Raw genomic sequence first — 17,072 nt, 5'->3', positions numbered from 1 at the left:
TATGTATTCATCTAAATATGCATGCATCCATTATACAACTCAGATGATAGGTCTAATGTGTATAACAATGCAGGAATTCTAAGTACATAAAGTCATCTTATGAATTAAATTATCTACATGAATAAACAATCCCAATAGTCTAAATACAAAGTATCTTAATAAAATCTTAAACTAAATCCCAAGGCTTCTATAGTTCAGGCATCACACATCCATCCGCACCTCCTTGTCGTCTTCCTTTGCTATATCTTTTCCTTTCCTTTATCTGCAGTAAGAGGAAATGCAACTATAAGCAAAATTGCTTAGTAAGCGCTATCTAACTCACAAAACTCGAATATGCATTTGAATAAAATAAATCTAAAATGCCTGCTTGGCCACTTGGTCAGTTGGATTCTGTTAAGAGTTGGCTTGGCCTGAGGTCGTGGGTTCGAATCTCGGCTTGGACATTTTTTTTTGTCGAAACTTCTTTCGTTTAGTAAAAATATCAAACGAACTCCAAAAATTGCATAAAAATCTCTAGAATTTTTCTAAAGCATTTCTAAATATTTTAAAATGCTATTAGGACTTGGAATGAGGAAATTTGGGTCGTTACATACCTCTAAGCATGCACAAGTACTTGAGATTAGATTTATTGTTGAGTATAATTAGTTAAAGATTTAGTATTTAAGTTTGTTTATTATATATTGTTCAACTTTATTTAAGATTAATTAAGTTAATTGATTTTAGATTAAGTTAAGTCATTTTAGGATTTAAGAATGTTTGAGTAAGTTGACTAAATGATTTGGTTTTTATTAATTATGAGTTACTTAAGAATTGTTAAGGTTGTTTGTTTTAGATAAAGATTAATTTAGTATCATTTTTTTAATTAAGTTAATTTTGAATTTATCAAGTAATTAATTTTGAAGTTATTAATTAATTACTTTTTTGAATTATTATTTGAGTTATTTATTTTTATTTATTTAATTAGTTAAGATTAATTGGTTAGATGATCATTATTTTAAATTGTTGATTTTAGATTTTAATAATTTGATTTAGGATTTTAATTGTTGATTTTACATTATATTAGGATTAAAGTAATTTATTAAAGTTAATGTTTTAATTTGAAATTCTTTAAGGATTAATCATGTGTATTATTTAAAAACTTTAGGGTTAGTTAAAATTAATTTAATTAATTGTTAAACTTTATTTTAAGTTGTTGATTAAGTTGTTGAAAGTAATTAATTTTAGTTTAATTTTGAATAATTTTAAGTTTAAAATAATTAAGTTTAGAATAATTTTAATTAAATTTAAAATAATTAATAATTTTAATGAATTTTAAAATAATTAATAATTTTAATGAATTTTAAAATAATTAAGTTTAGAATAATTTTAATTAAGTTTAAAATAATTTAGTTTAGTTTTGAATAATTTTAAGTTTAAAATAATTTTCATTAAGTTTAAAATAATTTAGTTTTAAAAAGAATTTTAATTAAGTTTGATTAAAGTAAGTATTTTGAAAAAGTTTGTTGAACTCATGTTAGATTCAAACTTAGTTTTGGGTTAATCAAGCAAGCTTCCTAAGAATAAGTTTTCAGTTCAGTGTCGAGGTATATGACCTTCTTGTATATCAACGGTGGACCACTTGCTTAATACTTTCTAAAATAATCCTGCCCAAAAAACTTAATACTAAGTTTTGATTTAACTAGCCCATATTTGATTGGGATAGCTTCAGTTAGATCCACTAAGTCTAGTGCACCAGGTATAATACACAAGATTCAACCTAGACATGCATTCGACAAAATTTTCTTAACTTACTATCATCTCAATTCATTCCGATGCTATGTTATTAGGGTTTGGTAAACTCTTTTAACTGATAGTTTTAAACTAACAGAATAAAGAGAAGATGTATGACCTGATATATAACAGGTAAGTATGCATGATCATGGCAAGTCAATTAATTCAAGCAATTCATATTATTTATTATTTTGTTGTTGTTTTATTATTTTTATTGTTATAGATATTATTATTATTATTATTATTATTATTATTATTATTATTATTATTTTGTTATTATTTACTATTATTATTATAGTTGTTTTATTATTGTTGTTTTATTATTATTATTATTATTATTATTATTATTATTATTATTGATTAGTTTTATAATTAAATGGTACGTGATTATAATTAGGTTTGTGGGAATTTTGTTTTAGATTTGATTTTGATTTGTAACTTAAATCTAGATTTTGTGAGTTTATAAAATTATTAATAATATTTTTAGTTTGTCAATTTTATTTTTCAAAAGATTATTTTATTTTTCTAGTTTTCTAAAATTTAATTTTGTATTTAATTTATAGTTTAGTTTCTTATTTTTATTTTCTAAATTTTTAGTTAAATTTTGTTTATTGTTAATTAATTTTAGATAATTATTATTTTGATTTAAATTTAAATTATCTTGAGTAAATAATTTTTGATTAACTAGATATAGTTCTTGATTAAGATTCGGATTTGATCAATTTTAGTTATATTGGAATTAATTAAGTTTTTATTAATTAGATTATTTTTGTTAAGTAATGTTAATGTAGGATTTTCATGCTTTTTTAAATTTATACAATTTAAATAGGAAAAATCTAAAGCATGCAAATTTTCATGTAAAATACATTGATTTACCTTAATTGCTCCCTCTAAGTCCTTGGGTCTTCTCTTTGGGCACTGAAATTTGTAATGTCCTTTTCTTTTGCACTTGAAGCATTCAATATAGTCCTTCCTTTTCTGGGCTCTAGGCATTGGTTCCTACTTTACCTCTGGCTATGCAGATCAGTTCTTTAGACATTTACTTTTGCAGTGCCCTTTTGAATACTCATTAGGATTCTTCCCCTTGACATTTGTCATCTCGGTTTCAGGCTTGAGCGTTTGGTCAGACTCGGGTTCAGATCCATTTGCCTCCTCCTAGATGATTAGTGCCATGAAGTTGATTTGGTCCTGATCTTCTAAATCTATCTCTGAGGATAGCTATCCAGATTTGGACTTGGATTCGAACTCACTTTTACCTTGATCTTCTAGCCTCAACGGAGTGTCGTGAAGCTCGATTAATTTGGTCCACAACTCGAATGTGTTCTTGTAATTTTCTAATTGACACACAATTTCATTAGGCAAAATATTTATTAACATATTCATTACCTTTGTGTTCGCTTCTAAGTTTCGAGGAGGTTGTCTTAGTGTAATCCAGTTGTCGAAATTGTTACAAAACATTCCATCATTCGCCTCCAAGAATTGAAATAAACTTGATCGTACAGTGGAGGTTCATAGATACTTCTCCCTTCTTGATAGGATGTCGACATTCTTGCAAGAAAAAATTGAAAATTAATTTCCAAGACTTTCGTCTTGGGATTAGCAGTACGAGATAAAGAAAAAAAATATTACTTACAAATTAAAGAAAACACTTTTTTAAGAAAAAAAACATTTTTAAAATTTCTTGAAAAATGGTTAAGTAATTTCGGAGCTATTAGGCTCTGATACCAATTGAAGGATCGAGAAAGTGCGATAGAGGGTGGCGTGAATATCGCTCGTTAAAAACTATTATTTTGAAGAGTTAAAAACAAAGTAGTGTGGTGGAAAATAGAGACTCATTTTGGTTTACTTAGTTCGAAGTCTAGGTCGATTTCTACTCCAAGGCTCGTAATCCTTGATCGCACCGTTGGGCAATCCACTAAAACTCTTCTTTCCAAAAACCTCATAAAGAAGCAGTGCGTACAATAAAATATGTAAGATAGTAATAACCTACTATCTTACTTGAAATAGAATACGAAAACAAGCTAAATAAAATATACCGACACTAGATGTAGAATGAAGCTCAGTCGATACTTCTTGAATGGAGCAACAGATTGCTTGGAGATTAGTGGTAGACTTGTCACATGAATAGGAGCTTTGCGTAGAGATGAACACAGAACCAATACCCAGCCTTGGACCTCGAGCTCCACTTTTATAGGAATTGTCAACGTTCGATCGACCAATCCTTGGATTCGGTCGACCGAACCTGCTCCCTTCCTTCTTCACTGTGATTGGATGCTGATTTGATCTTCGGGCATTAATGACATTTAATGGTTCAATTAATCGATCACCTTATTTGATCAACTGAACAGTGACTTTCCTTATTCGTTGATATTCTTCATTAATGAGCCTTTAATGTGATGATCGTTCGGTCAACCGGTCCCTGTGTTCGGTTGATCGATCAGGTTGGCTTTCCATGTCTGCTTTTGATTGAACTGATCTTTGCCACATCATCAGAGTTCGATCGACCGATCCTTTGGTTCGGTCGACCGATCAGGCCTTGATCGGACTTTGCTCTGCTTTGGTCTGAACTAGTCTCTGATCTGAGTTGGCCTTGTTCAGTCGACTGATCCTCCTATTCGGTTGACCGATCAGGTCAAACCTGTAAAACAGAGTTATAAAGAATATTCCTGTAAAACAGAGATTAGCACAGTAATAATATATGCGATGCATGAGAAATATTAGATAGCAGAACTGTCTTGATCTCAACTTGGAAACCTTCTTGATTTCTTTAGTTGAATTAGTGACCTTAGGTTGTTCCTTTTAGGAACACAACCTCACTGTCACTCCTCCAGTTATTTACCTCAATCTACCTACCAAACATTGGTCCTCCAGACCTGTTTGGACTTTTCTCTTTGCTTTGATCGACTTGCTAGGACTTTCTCTCGATCTTTGATCCTCCAGATCTCTCGATCTCGCTGCCAAGTGTCGAGTCCTCTCGACCCACTTAGACTTTCCACCTGAGTTCCACGATCTGCTAAGACTTTCCTACCTAGCCTCCAACTAAGACTTTCCCAGTTGAGTAAACAACCTGCACACTTGGTCAACTTGTTAAATCACAATAAGACTTAACTTGAACATTTGACAACATCAAAACTTAGGTTCGATTCTAGTGCAACTTGAACCAACATTCACAACTGTGACAGCGATCAAGCAATCAAAGAAAAGGGAGGGGGGACCCTAATTAACCGAGAAGAAAGAAGAAAAGGCAATGAGTTCATGAAGGATCGATCATCTCCTACCATGGTACTTGGAACTTCAGAGAAGTGTCGCGATGACCTCTCGGTCAATCGAGCTATCACCCACTGCCAGCACATAGATCATCGTCTGCTCCCCTTCGGCTCCAAATCCTCTTGCTCCTCTCACTGGTAACGACATTGCATCTCTATGATCAACAACAAGAAAATTGATCAAACAAGAGGTAGATCGATCATGCATTTCCTGCCCTTTAAATCATGAGGTAGTTAAAGAAGGTGAAGGATATATAAAGAGCAAACGCAAACAGTCGATGGGCGAGTAACAGATGATGATCCAAAAGGAGGAAAAGGAGGAGTTATGTGTTGGCATTTCTCATCTTCATCTTCGCCTTCAACTTCGCCTTCAACGACAACTGGAAGGGAAACCTAGAGGGGCCTCAAAACAGAATGAAGAAGTGCAGCGACTTGTTGTTGGATTCCGTGGTTGTTTTGATGTGATCAACCAAGTTAGGTTAGGTCCTGTTTGGTTTTGATCCCTGTGTCTAAGTGTGCAGGAGCTTAGGAGCACAGGATGTCGAGCGGAAGATGCAGCTAGCGAGAAGGATGACATGGGAAGGGAGCCGACGAGCTCGGTGCATCCGAGGGACGAAAGGGTTGCGGAAAAGTATACCGGTGGGGGCACCCTCGATGCTTATTGAGGGTGCCCTCGACATAGTCTTTGTAGCCGTTTGGCAACGGATAAAGTTTTATCTGTTGCCTTGCTGGAGGCACTCTCAAACAGTAGATAAGATTTTCCAAGGGCTATAAAATGACTCTTAGACCTAGGAAAGAAACAACAATTTTAGAACAACTACTGGAATCATTTTCTAGTGATTTCCTGAGCTTTTCAAAGAGTGTAAGAGGCTTCTCCACCTACAGAGAAGGAGATTTTTCTAGTAAAGCTTTATAACCGCCTTGGATTAACAATCACCTAGGTTGTAACCAAGTCAAATCCGTTTGTCTCTTTTTTTTAATTAGTTGTTCATTTCAGTTTATTTTTAATTTGATATTGCTACTCATTTTGGTTGGAAAGAATGGAAAGGTTTTATTTTTATTTACAGACGCTATGCCCTCTCACCGGCCCCGCTGCTGTACCAATACTTGTGGTTTCGAGTGTTTGCTTTTAGATGTATTAGATGTAGGGTTAATCTTTTTCATTTAATTTTTTTTTGTGATTACTAATAAAATTTGGACATGTGTCCCAATTTCTGGCATGAATTTTGTGGCGGGAAAATGCAACGCTTATAATCTCATTGACAACGATTTAAAACCGTTGTCTTATTATCACAACGACAACGGTTATTCATCATTATTCCAAGCATTGTGAAAATTTTATCATTGAAAACGATTCATTGCACCGTTGTCCCAACTATTATTAAGATTATCTTTTAGGATAACTGTTGCATCAAAGATAATAGTTTTGTGCACCAAAGATAATGATTTTGTCAAAAATCATTGTCTTTTATCAAATTTATAATAATTTTTTCTAAAATCATTATTTTTGTGGTATTATCTTTTAGCAATTTTGTTGTAGTGCCACTTCCATGTATATAGATCTGGCATTTGGTCTTCCACCACCTGGTCATAGCCTTGATTCCGTCTCTCCCAGGATTCCACCCTATGAAACATCCAATAAGATAGAAGCCCAAGGACTCTTCCACCATATCTATATCTCCGTAGTCAATACACAACCACTTCTTATTGTCCAAGGATACCATTCTTTTTGGGCAAGGATCTTCTGGTCCAAGATCTCTGGATCATCCTGGTCCCTGTTTATTCATTGGTTGGATGAACTGAATCCCACCTGTTTAAAAGGTGGAATCTAATTCATCCATCCAATGAATAAAAATGGTCTCTTTTAGTCCAGAATTTTCTGGACCCTCATTCTTTTTGTTGCATGATATGGTTCCTTTGTAGCCTTTCCAAAAGGAATAAAGCTATCAAGGCATGAATAATGTGATTTTCCAACACAGGTCTCCAACTATTAAGTGCCATAAATAAAAACAAATAATTTTAATTAAAGTATAGTTTACAATTTAAAATATTAATAATGATTTTTTAAAACAAAAATTAACAACAATTTTTAAAAATATTAATAAGAACTTCTAATGGTTTTATGTGAATATGTTTGACTTAATTTATAGTTCCAATAATCGAAATAAACATAACGAATAAAATGCTAAGTAATATGATATGATATGAATGTTTAATTTTTAAATATTGTAAATCTAGGCTCTTTCTCTGGTTTATAAAGATACAAAGAAAAGTTCATAGTTAGTAAGATATAAGAATAATTAAATAAAATAATAAATAAAAAGGAAATTATTTGTATATTTTAAGTGTGCAATTTATTTTTTTTTTGTTTACTTTTAAATAAAAATAAATGGAAGGGAATTTATTATTTTATCAACATTAATTTTACTATTAAATTTTAAGAATATATTAATAGAGAGATAATTGCTTACCTTTTGTAAAAATTTAGATTTATTATTTTAACCTTAATAGAGGCTTATATTTGGTATAAATTTTGAAATTTCTTATTTTAACATTAATATAGATAAGCTTAAATTAATTTAACATTAATTTTATATAAATTATATGATTACATTAATGATAAATTAAACATCTAAAAGAAGGCAACTAATTTTCCTTTTATTTATTTATTTATTTTATTTAACAATTATTATATCTTACTAATTATAAATTTTAAGATTACATTAATAATAAATTACAAATTTAAAGAATGCAAACAAGTTTCCTTTCATTCAATTTTTTTATTTAATGTTTTTTATATTTTACCGACTATAGACTTTTTTGTGTGTGTATTTATAAGTGAGAATGGGCTAAAATTTACTACATATTGTAGTACTAAACTTTCATATCATTTTACATCATGTTACTTAGTATTTTATTTATAGTGTTTATTTCAATTGGTGGAGCACAGGCAAGATCATGGAATATGAAAGCTAAGCACTCGCTTAAAACCATTCAGGTCGTCATTAATATTTTTTGAGAAATTATAAATAATATTTTTTTTGAAATTATTTTTTTTGTCAGACGATAACTGGAGATCTATTTGACTGTGTTGATATGTATAAGCAACCGGCATTTGACCATCCTTTGTTGAAAAATCACACTCTTCAGGTATTTAGCATTAAGAACATAAGTCAAATTGATATGATATTTTTTATTGCATGGTATAGTTCATTCAACCCTTTAACTGACCTAATAATCTTTGTAGTTAAAACCAAGTAATCTTCCAAAAGGAATGAAGCTTGCAAAATCTAAACCAGCGTCTTTTTATGGATTCAATGATACTTGTCCTTCTGGCACCGTGCTCATCCATCGTACTCAGAAACAGGATTTAATTGAGTCTAAACTGTTGAGAACCCAATTTAGAGAACAAGTCGTAGATGAGGACCAAATTGAGGAACGAAATCACGTGAGTTGTTATTATTATTATTATTATTATTATTATTACAATTTTGATTCAATATAGAGTTCAAAGATAAATAATATTTACATTGTACATAGTTTGCAGTAATTACAACTCCACCTGGTCAATTTTATGGAGTATACGCAAAAATGGCGACTTATAAGCTTCCAAATCTACAAGCTAGTCAAACATCATCCAGTAGTATATATCTTTATGACGATGGAGAATCTACAACCGATATGATTATAGTTGGTTGGCAAGTAAGTTAATATAAATCATTTACTAATAATATTATTTTATATCGTTACTAATATCCAATTTCATAGGTTTCACCAGTCCTTTACGAAACCAATTACCCTCGATTTTTTACTTACTGGACCGTAAGTATAAATTTTTTATTTTTGATTTTTTAGCTTCATATATATATATATATATATATATATATTCTCAAATAAAATATTTACTTACATGTTTTCAGAATAATGGAAATATTAAGGGATGTGTGAATTTGGAATGTGGTGGTTTTGTTAGCACTACTAATATTTATGGACCTGGAAGTTTTATTCCTCAATTTTCCACTTATGGCGGTGAACAAAAATATATATCGATATTAATCGCCAGGGTAATTTCTTTCTTTTGTTTCCCTAAATGTGCTTTTTAAATTTTTATTGAAGTTTAATCCTTATTGATAAATTTTGTGTATTTTCATTTATAGGATTCTATAACAGGGAATTGGTGGATTACATATAATGATGAGTTACCTCTTGGATATTTTCCTAAGGAATTGCTTTCAAAGATGAATGATTATGCCAACTTGGTTCAAATGGGCGGGCAAGTTAAGTCTCTCTCGAATGTGCCAAGCCCTCCAATGGGTAGTGGTCATCCAAGTAATGAAGGACCTAATAAAGCTGCTTATTTCATTGATATTCAGTTTGTTGATCAGTCGAATAACTGGTTTGTTTTGAATCCTAAGTCTATTTTTGCTAGTGTTGATATCGGTAATTATTATAATATATCGGATAATAAGTATGTAGATGATAAATATGTTTTTGCTTACGGAGGAGCTGGAGGTTTCAAATAAGAGATATCACTTCTGTGTAATAAATTATCTAAATTTATTAAATTTAGATCTATGTTTTCAATGGAATTATTTTAGCCCAAAATAACTCACTGATCCAAAATGGATTTTTTATCATGCCTATCTATTCACATCTATGGATTTTATTCAAAAATGATAGTGCATGTGCATCAATCTGAACTAGGCTAATGAATGTAAATCCTATTGACGCACATGCATCTCTATCTTCCGGTTAAGGATATGGGGACATGCATTTTGCATCGGTTTTGGCAGCTTGGTGGCATCAAGGTAACTAATTTTTTCCTCCTCCATTATCATCCTCATATTTAGGGGTGAGAAAAATATCATTTAAATTAAAATAATCAACAAATCAATTTATTTTAAAAATTCAGTTTGGTTAATTCAAAATTTTATTTTTTAAAATTAATCTCAATTTATTTAGTTCAATTTTGATTATAAAATTTAAAATTTGATTAAACTAATTAAACTGAATTGCTAATAGTCATTATAATCAATTGATTATTGGTCCACAAATCAAACATAGTAAATTGAGAAATCAACTTGTGCAATTGATTATCCATATAGCAGTCGATTGTTAATACAACAATTCTAATAATATGATAACAGACCAAATTAATTATTTTATTTTAGTTTGATTTACGATTTTAGTGACAAACTTTGATAAGTTCATTTTGTTAAAAAAAAATCAATTAGTTCAATTAGATCGGTTTGATTTTAATCGATTGTTCAACTCTACCCATGTTATCCTTTAAAAACTTTGCAGGATTTGGAGATAAACTTCAAAGAATTTTTTTTTGTAGGGAGCTTTTTTTATCATGGAACACTATTTATCTTTATGGAGGTGTTATTAATAGCCTAAATAATGGGCTCAATAAATAATTAAACTAATTAAATCATAATTATTAAATGCTAAAAATTTTGTTTATTATGTATAGTAATAATTGGGATTGAATTTATTTTGTAGTTACACCTTATATATACATTGATAGAAATAGAGATAACAATGTATCTATCTATAATTTTGTTACTAACAACACAATAAAGCATACACCTCATAAATATTGAATGCCAAATTTTACATAGGCTTGAGTTTCAAGGAAGCATAAAGTAGATTTGATAATAACTTCCCATCTTGGTGGTGTCAGCTCAATTGAAATACTTTAATTTATATCGACCCTTTCAATATGAATCTTATTGCCAATGGGATCATCTACTATTTTCTGATTTATCTCTCTACAAATGATTATGGGATCGATCATATGGGACTCTTAAGTTCAGCATATGACCTTTTGCTGCATTGTTGTCATGGCAACACTTTGCATCTAAAATGCTCATCTTAGTTTGGAAGAGGGTAGACATCCAATTTTACCAGGTACACTACATAACCTAAAAATTTGTCAAGACCAATGTCCAAGTAAATTTAATGGATGCACCACCAAACTCCACAGGTTAAAGTCTCATGGGCAAATTCCATCTCCTTAGAAATCAAATGGCAAGCATAGTATTATAGGAGTTGTCTCGTACTATACTGCTTGAGGAGGTCTTTTGCATCAAGTAATTATCACCAGTTCCTCTAAAAAAAGTCTTGCTTCTTTTCATTTTGTCTTGGTTGCCTTATAATGAAGTTTAGTTTGGTCATAGTTATCATTCCAGCTAAAGATTATTCATGTGGGTTCAATCTCAAAAGAATCTAGCATATGAATGGGTTCAGGCTACTGAAAGAAGGTAAGTTCTAGCCTTTAGAAAAATAATGTGATATACAATGATTTCATAATTCTAATTCCTGATATATAAAAAGATTTAAAAACTAATAGAATAGCAATGTGTGTACATATATTCATTCTACATCAATAAGATAACGGGGAAGATAGATAAATCAACCAAAAGAAGATATTAAAATCTTGATATACTACAAGGTCATATGCTTTTAACTATGTCGAGTTTCTTCTAAATGTTTGAAATTTTTGGTTTTTTTCCGTGTCAATAAAGAACAATAGGATCTTAATGATTTTACTAGTATTTAAGGATAACTAGTATGTATATTGTAATATTGTTTGCCAAAGTATATCCAAAAATAGAGCAAACAGTGTAAGTTATCTATCATTTTGTTACTAATAAAAAAAATACTAACTCTAAAGTACTAAATATCAAAACTTACACAGTGTAAAATACCGAACTAGATAATAATCAAATAATAAGATTTAATGGACGAATAACCTTAACGGAATTTTTAGAAATTTTCTGAAATTTTCTGGGATTTAATTAGAGCTCGTATGACGTATTTAGAAGGGATACACTTATGAGCTCGAGAAAAGCTTGTTTGAAATACTCGGAGGTGGGTTTGATTAAGAAACCTATCTAGAGTTTAATTTAAAGTTTCCTAAGTTATAAACTTGTAATTATCGTGCCCTAACTCCCATTCACCGCTGAATTTTTCGTCCTCGAGTCCGCTCCCTCTCGCGAACCTTTCTCCCCAAAACCCGCCGACTACATTCATGCACTATCTTCTTCTACACATTGAGTGGTTGTACTCACTATCCCTTTGCTTTTCCCTTACTTTCAGTCCCACTCGAATTGGATTTATATTTAGTTATTTCATTTTATTGTTTCCGTTATTTATAATTATTATTCCATTTGTTCTAGATTTTTGAGTGTTTCACATATACATGTATACATATATACATTGTTATTTATGACTTGAAATTGTTATATTACATCAGTATAAATACGTTAATTTGAATTGATTTAATATTATATTTTTTATATTATTATTAAAGGATATCATCCGATTTGACAGATAAATATATCAGAATGTGATAATAAATACCCAAGCTGATATGACATTTGTCCGAACATGATGTGATTGAGACCAACGACATAATTGGTTCCTGTATGTCTTTTTTTAAAAAAATAAATAAAAGGGCAGTTCCAAGATACTTCGACACATGACAGTTCCATGATACAACATACATAATCAGAGAAACAACCTGGAGGGAGAAAATCGGCTCTAAAAATCCTCAAGTAACCAGTATGTGTTCACCATAGCCCTGTTAAGTTTGCTAGATACTATCCATATGTCCACCCAACCTGCAGCCTAAAGACTGAAGATCCACCAGGTCACAAGATTGAGCCATCTCCACCAAGTCATTTGTTTCATAGTGGGTCACCGACATGCCTCCTTCCTTCGTTTGAGGAGTCACCAGTGCATTGAAATCTTCCAATACCAGCCATGGAGCCCTGTTTGTACCTCCAATATTTGTGAGGGAATGCCAAAGCAGTCATCGCGCTATGATATTATGAAGTGGCAAAAGATGAAATCGCTTGTCCCTAGTGCTCCCGTCGTACTTGACCTTATATTATCACGAGGGTGATAAATCACGACAGCCGAACAAGCAAGTAGTGAGTGGGGTGAGGTGTACAGGGGATTTACGCCTTGATAATTCCACGGTTCGATCCCAAGTTTTTAAGTGGCAAATGAACCATTACTTAGAGAATAAATTTGCAAATGATGCAGTAATGAATAAATTGCTCTTCGACTCTTAAGATGTTAAGGTCCACCAAATATGTTCTCCAAAGTAACAATATTCTACCATGATTAGAGAATTGAAAATTGTGTACAATTCTCATACATGGAAACCTCCGCGAAATGATGGTATGTGTATCCCCTTTTGATAATTTGGTCTCCAAAAGCCCAATGACCGCAAGGTGTCGTATGTGAAAGAGGTCATATACCCCTTCCTGTTTTAAGAGTGTGAAAGTCCATGATATTTCAGCTGGCAATCTCCATGGAGTGATACAGACACCATATGCCCGTTTCTTTTTTGTGGTAACTATCTTCCATTTCAGGCCTAGTTGCGATTCCTAGATGACCTTTTCATTCTCTATTTGGGTGTTGCTGGACTTGGATGTTGCATCACCCAGTCCGCCACCTTGTAGGGCAACGTGATTTAGACCCAACCTATGACAAAGTCAAATATGATCATTCAAAGTTCAAAAAGATATTACTTTTGATTTGAAACTCGGAATCAAATTCTATCAATGGTCACATATCTAAAATTCGAAAACTTACATTTATTTATTATTAGTGAAATCATAACTGCTAAGCTTTTTGTTGCATGGTATAGTTCTTAGTAGCCTTTCCAAAAGGATGAAGCTTTTTCTAATATAGGTCTCCAATTATTAAGTGACAGGAATAAAAATAAATAATTTTAATAAAAGTATAATTTTCAATTTTAAAAATATTAATAATGATTTTTTTAAAAAAAATTAATAACAAATTTTAAAAATATTAATAAGAATTTTAATTAAAAAAAAATGGCTACCATAATGATATCCATTAATAATAACTTTAATGGTTTAATGTGGACCCCTAGGACGTATCATGGATGGTAAGTGCATGATATCTCTGGCTAATGGCTAAAGATTGATTCTCAGAAAATGACAACCTGAGATTTACTTCACTATGCACCTATATATGACATATGTACCTATATTTACCTCCCTCCATATCCGTAGGGTCGACACTAAGGGGACGCTAAGATAGCGGATCTATTTTTTTTAATAATTTTATGTGACCCCCAGGCCATAGCCCAGACGATGAACGTATGATATATCTAGTGTAATAGGCATAGTCCCACTATATGTCTATTGTTGTGTATTTATATTTATCTCTCTATATTTGTGGGGGTGGTACTAGGTGTTGTTAAGGAAAAAAAATGCTAAGTAATATAACCTGATATGAAAGTTTAATTTTTAAAATATTGTAAATCTAGGCTCTTTCTTTGATTTATAAAGACACAAAGAAAAGTTTATAGTTAGCAAGATATAAGAATCGTTAAATAAAATAATAAATAAAAAGGAAATTATTTGTATATTTTAAGTGTGTAATTTATATTTTTTTTGTTTGCGTTTAAATACAAATAAATGGAAGGGGATTTATTATTTTATCAACATTAATTTTACTATTAAATTTTAATAATATATTAATAGAGAGATAATTGCTTACCTTTTGTATAAATTTAGATTTATTATTTTAACTTTAATAGAGGCTTATATTTGGTATGAATTTTGAAATTTCTTATTTTAACATTAATATAGATAAGCTAAAATTAATTTTAACATTAATTTTATATAAATTATATGATTTCATTAATGATAAATTAAATATTTAAAAGAAGGCAAATAATAACATCTTATTAATTATAATCTTTAAGATTATATTAACAAAAAAATTACAAATTTAAAGAATGCAAATAAGTTTCCTTTCATTCATGTTTTTTATTTAATGATTATATTTTACCGACTATAGACTCTTTTCTTTGTGTATTTATACGGGAGAATGGGCCAAGTTTTACTATAAATTGTAATATTAAACTTTCATATCATTATACATCATGTTTCTTCGTATTATATTTCTGGTGTTTATTTCAATTGGAGGGGCACAGGCAAGATGGAATAAGAAAGCTAAGCATTCGCTTAAAATCATTCAGGTCGTTATTAATATTTTTTGAGAAATTATAAATAATCTTTTTTTGAAATTATTTATTTTTTTTCAGACAATAACGGGAGATCTATTTGATTGTGTTGATATGTATAAGCAACCAGCATTTGATCACCCTTTATTGAAAAATCACACCCTTCAGGTATTGAGCGTTAAGAACACAAGTCAAATTGATATGATGTTTTTTATTGCATTGTATAGTTTATTCGACCCTTTAATTAGCCTAATAATCTTCACAGTTAAAACCAAGTAGTCTTCCAAAAGGAGTGAAGCTTGCAAAATCTAAACCAGCGTATTTTTATGGATTCAACGATACTTGTCCTTCTGGCACTGTGCTCGTCCACCGTAATCAAAAACAAGATTTAAAGTCTAAACTCTTGAGAACCCAATTTAGAGCACAAGCCGACCAAATTATTGAAGGAAATCACGTGAGTTATTATTATTATTATTATTATTATTATTATTTATAGAGTTCACAGATAAATAATATTTACATTGTCCATAGTACGCAATAATTGGAACTCCACCTGCTCAATTTTATGGAGTATATGCAAAAATGGCGACTTATAAGCTTCCCGATCTACAAGCTGGTCAAACATCAACCAGTAGTATATATCTTTTTGGTGATGCAAAATCTCCCACCAATATGATCATGGCTGGTTGGCAAGTAAGTTAATATAAATCATTTACTAATAATATTATTTTATATCGTCACTAATCCAATTTTACAGGTTTCACCGGTCATTTATGAAACTAGTTATCCTCGATTTTTTACTTATTGGACTGTAAGTATAAATTTTTTATTTATATATATAGGTGTGTGTATTCTCAAATAAAATATTTAATTACATGTTTTCAGAGTGATTATAGTGATAAAACGGGATGTTTCAATTTGCAATGCGCTGGTTTTGTTAGCACTACTAATATTTATGGACCTGGAAGTTTTATTCCTCAATTTTCTACTTATGGTGGTGAACAGAAATATCTATCGATACTAATTGCTAGGGTAATTTCTTTCATTGCTTCCCCTAAATGTGCTTTTTAAATTTTTAATGAAGTTTAATCCTTATTGATCAATTTTGTGTATTTTCATTTATAGGATTCTAAAACAGGAAATTGGTGGATTACATATAATGATGAGCTACCTCTTGGATATTTTCCCAAGGAATTGCTTCCAAAGATGAATAATTATGCCGACATAGTTCAAATGGGTGGGGAAGTTAAGACTCCCGTGAATGTGCCAAGCCCTCCAATGGGCAGTGGTCATCCAAGTAATGAAGGACCTAATAGAGCTGCTTATTTCAATGAAATTCAATTTCTTGACCAGTCGAATAACTGGTTTGTTTTGAATCCTAAGTCAATTGTGCTTGGGGCTGATATTAGTAATTATTATAATATATCGGATAATCATTATGTAGATGATAAATATGTTTTTGCTTACGGAGGAGCTGGGGGTTTCAAATAAGAGATATCAATCTTGTGTGTAATAAATTATCTAAATTTGTTAAATTTAGATCTATGTTTTTAATGGAATTATTTTAGCCCACAATAAACCACTAGCCAAATCCAAAATGGATTCTTATCATGCCCAAACATGACCTTCCATTGTGATATGGAAGCTATTCTGCATCGTCAGATCCTTTTCTAAATGTAGAGATTCTCTCTTTTATATAGAGGAATTATGTATTCACATCTATGGATTATTTTCAAATATGAACTAATGCATGTGCATCAATCTCAACTAGGCTAATGGAGGTAAATCCGTTGACACACATACATCTCTATCTTAGAGCCCATTGAAGATTAGGGAGGGGACTTGCATTTTACATCATTTGTGGCAGCTTGGTGGCATCAAGGTAATTAATGTTTTCCACCTCCATTATCATCCTAATATTTAGGGGTGTGCAAAATATCATTTAAATTGAAATAATCTAATGAATCAATTTATTAAAAAAAATCAGTTTAATTCAGAAATTTATTTTTTTAAATTAATCT

The 17,072-nt window shown here is 30.8% G+C and overlaps 1 protein-coding gene across 1 annotated transcript; it reads left to right on the top strand.

The window, feature by feature from the left end:
• Positions 1 to 5,329: 5,329 nt before the first annotated feature.
• Positions 5,330 to 16,542, top strand: LOC121979995. Its single transcript, XM_042531965.1, has 11 exons — positions 5,330 to 5,497; positions 8,100 to 8,186; positions 8,284 to 8,484; positions 9,194 to 9,476; positions 13,351 to 13,403; positions 15,133 to 15,219; positions 15,317 to 15,505; positions 15,583 to 15,744; positions 15,809 to 15,862; positions 15,937 to 16,083; positions 16,177 to 16,542. Exons 1-11 carry the CDS (start codon positions 5,330 to 5,332, stop codon positions 16,540 to 16,542), a joined length of 1,797 nt encoding a protein of 598 aa, XP_042387899.1.
• The last annotated feature ends 530 nt before the right edge of the window (positions 16,543 to 17,072 follow it).

Source organism: Zingiber officinale, chromosome 5A (genome assembly GCF_018446385.1).
Source record: "Zingiber officinale cultivar Zhangliang chromosome 5A, Zo_v1.1, whole genome shotgun sequence".
NCBI lineage: Eukaryota > Viridiplantae > Streptophyta > Magnoliopsida > Zingiberales > Zingiberaceae > Zingiber > Zingiber officinale.
Note: the sequence above shows the minus strand (reverse complement) of the source record. Positions and strands in the feature narration are given on the sequence as shown.

What these genes read in the sequence shown, in the direction of transcription:
- LOC121979995 (XM_042531965.1), top strand. Translation starts at nt 5,330, where the DNA reads ATGATGATCCAAAAGGAGGAAAAGGAGGAGTTATGTGTTGGCATTTCT. An exon ending in ATGCCCGTTTCTTTTTTGTG is followed by an intron (nt 13,404 to 15,132) that starts GTAACTATCTTC and finishes ATTTTTTTTCAG; the next exon opens with ACAATAACGGGAGATCTATT. An exon ending in TATCGATACTAATTGCTAGG is followed by an intron (nt 16,084 to 16,176) that starts GTAATTTCTTTC and finishes TTTCATTTATAG; the next exon opens with GATTCTAAAACAGGAAATTG.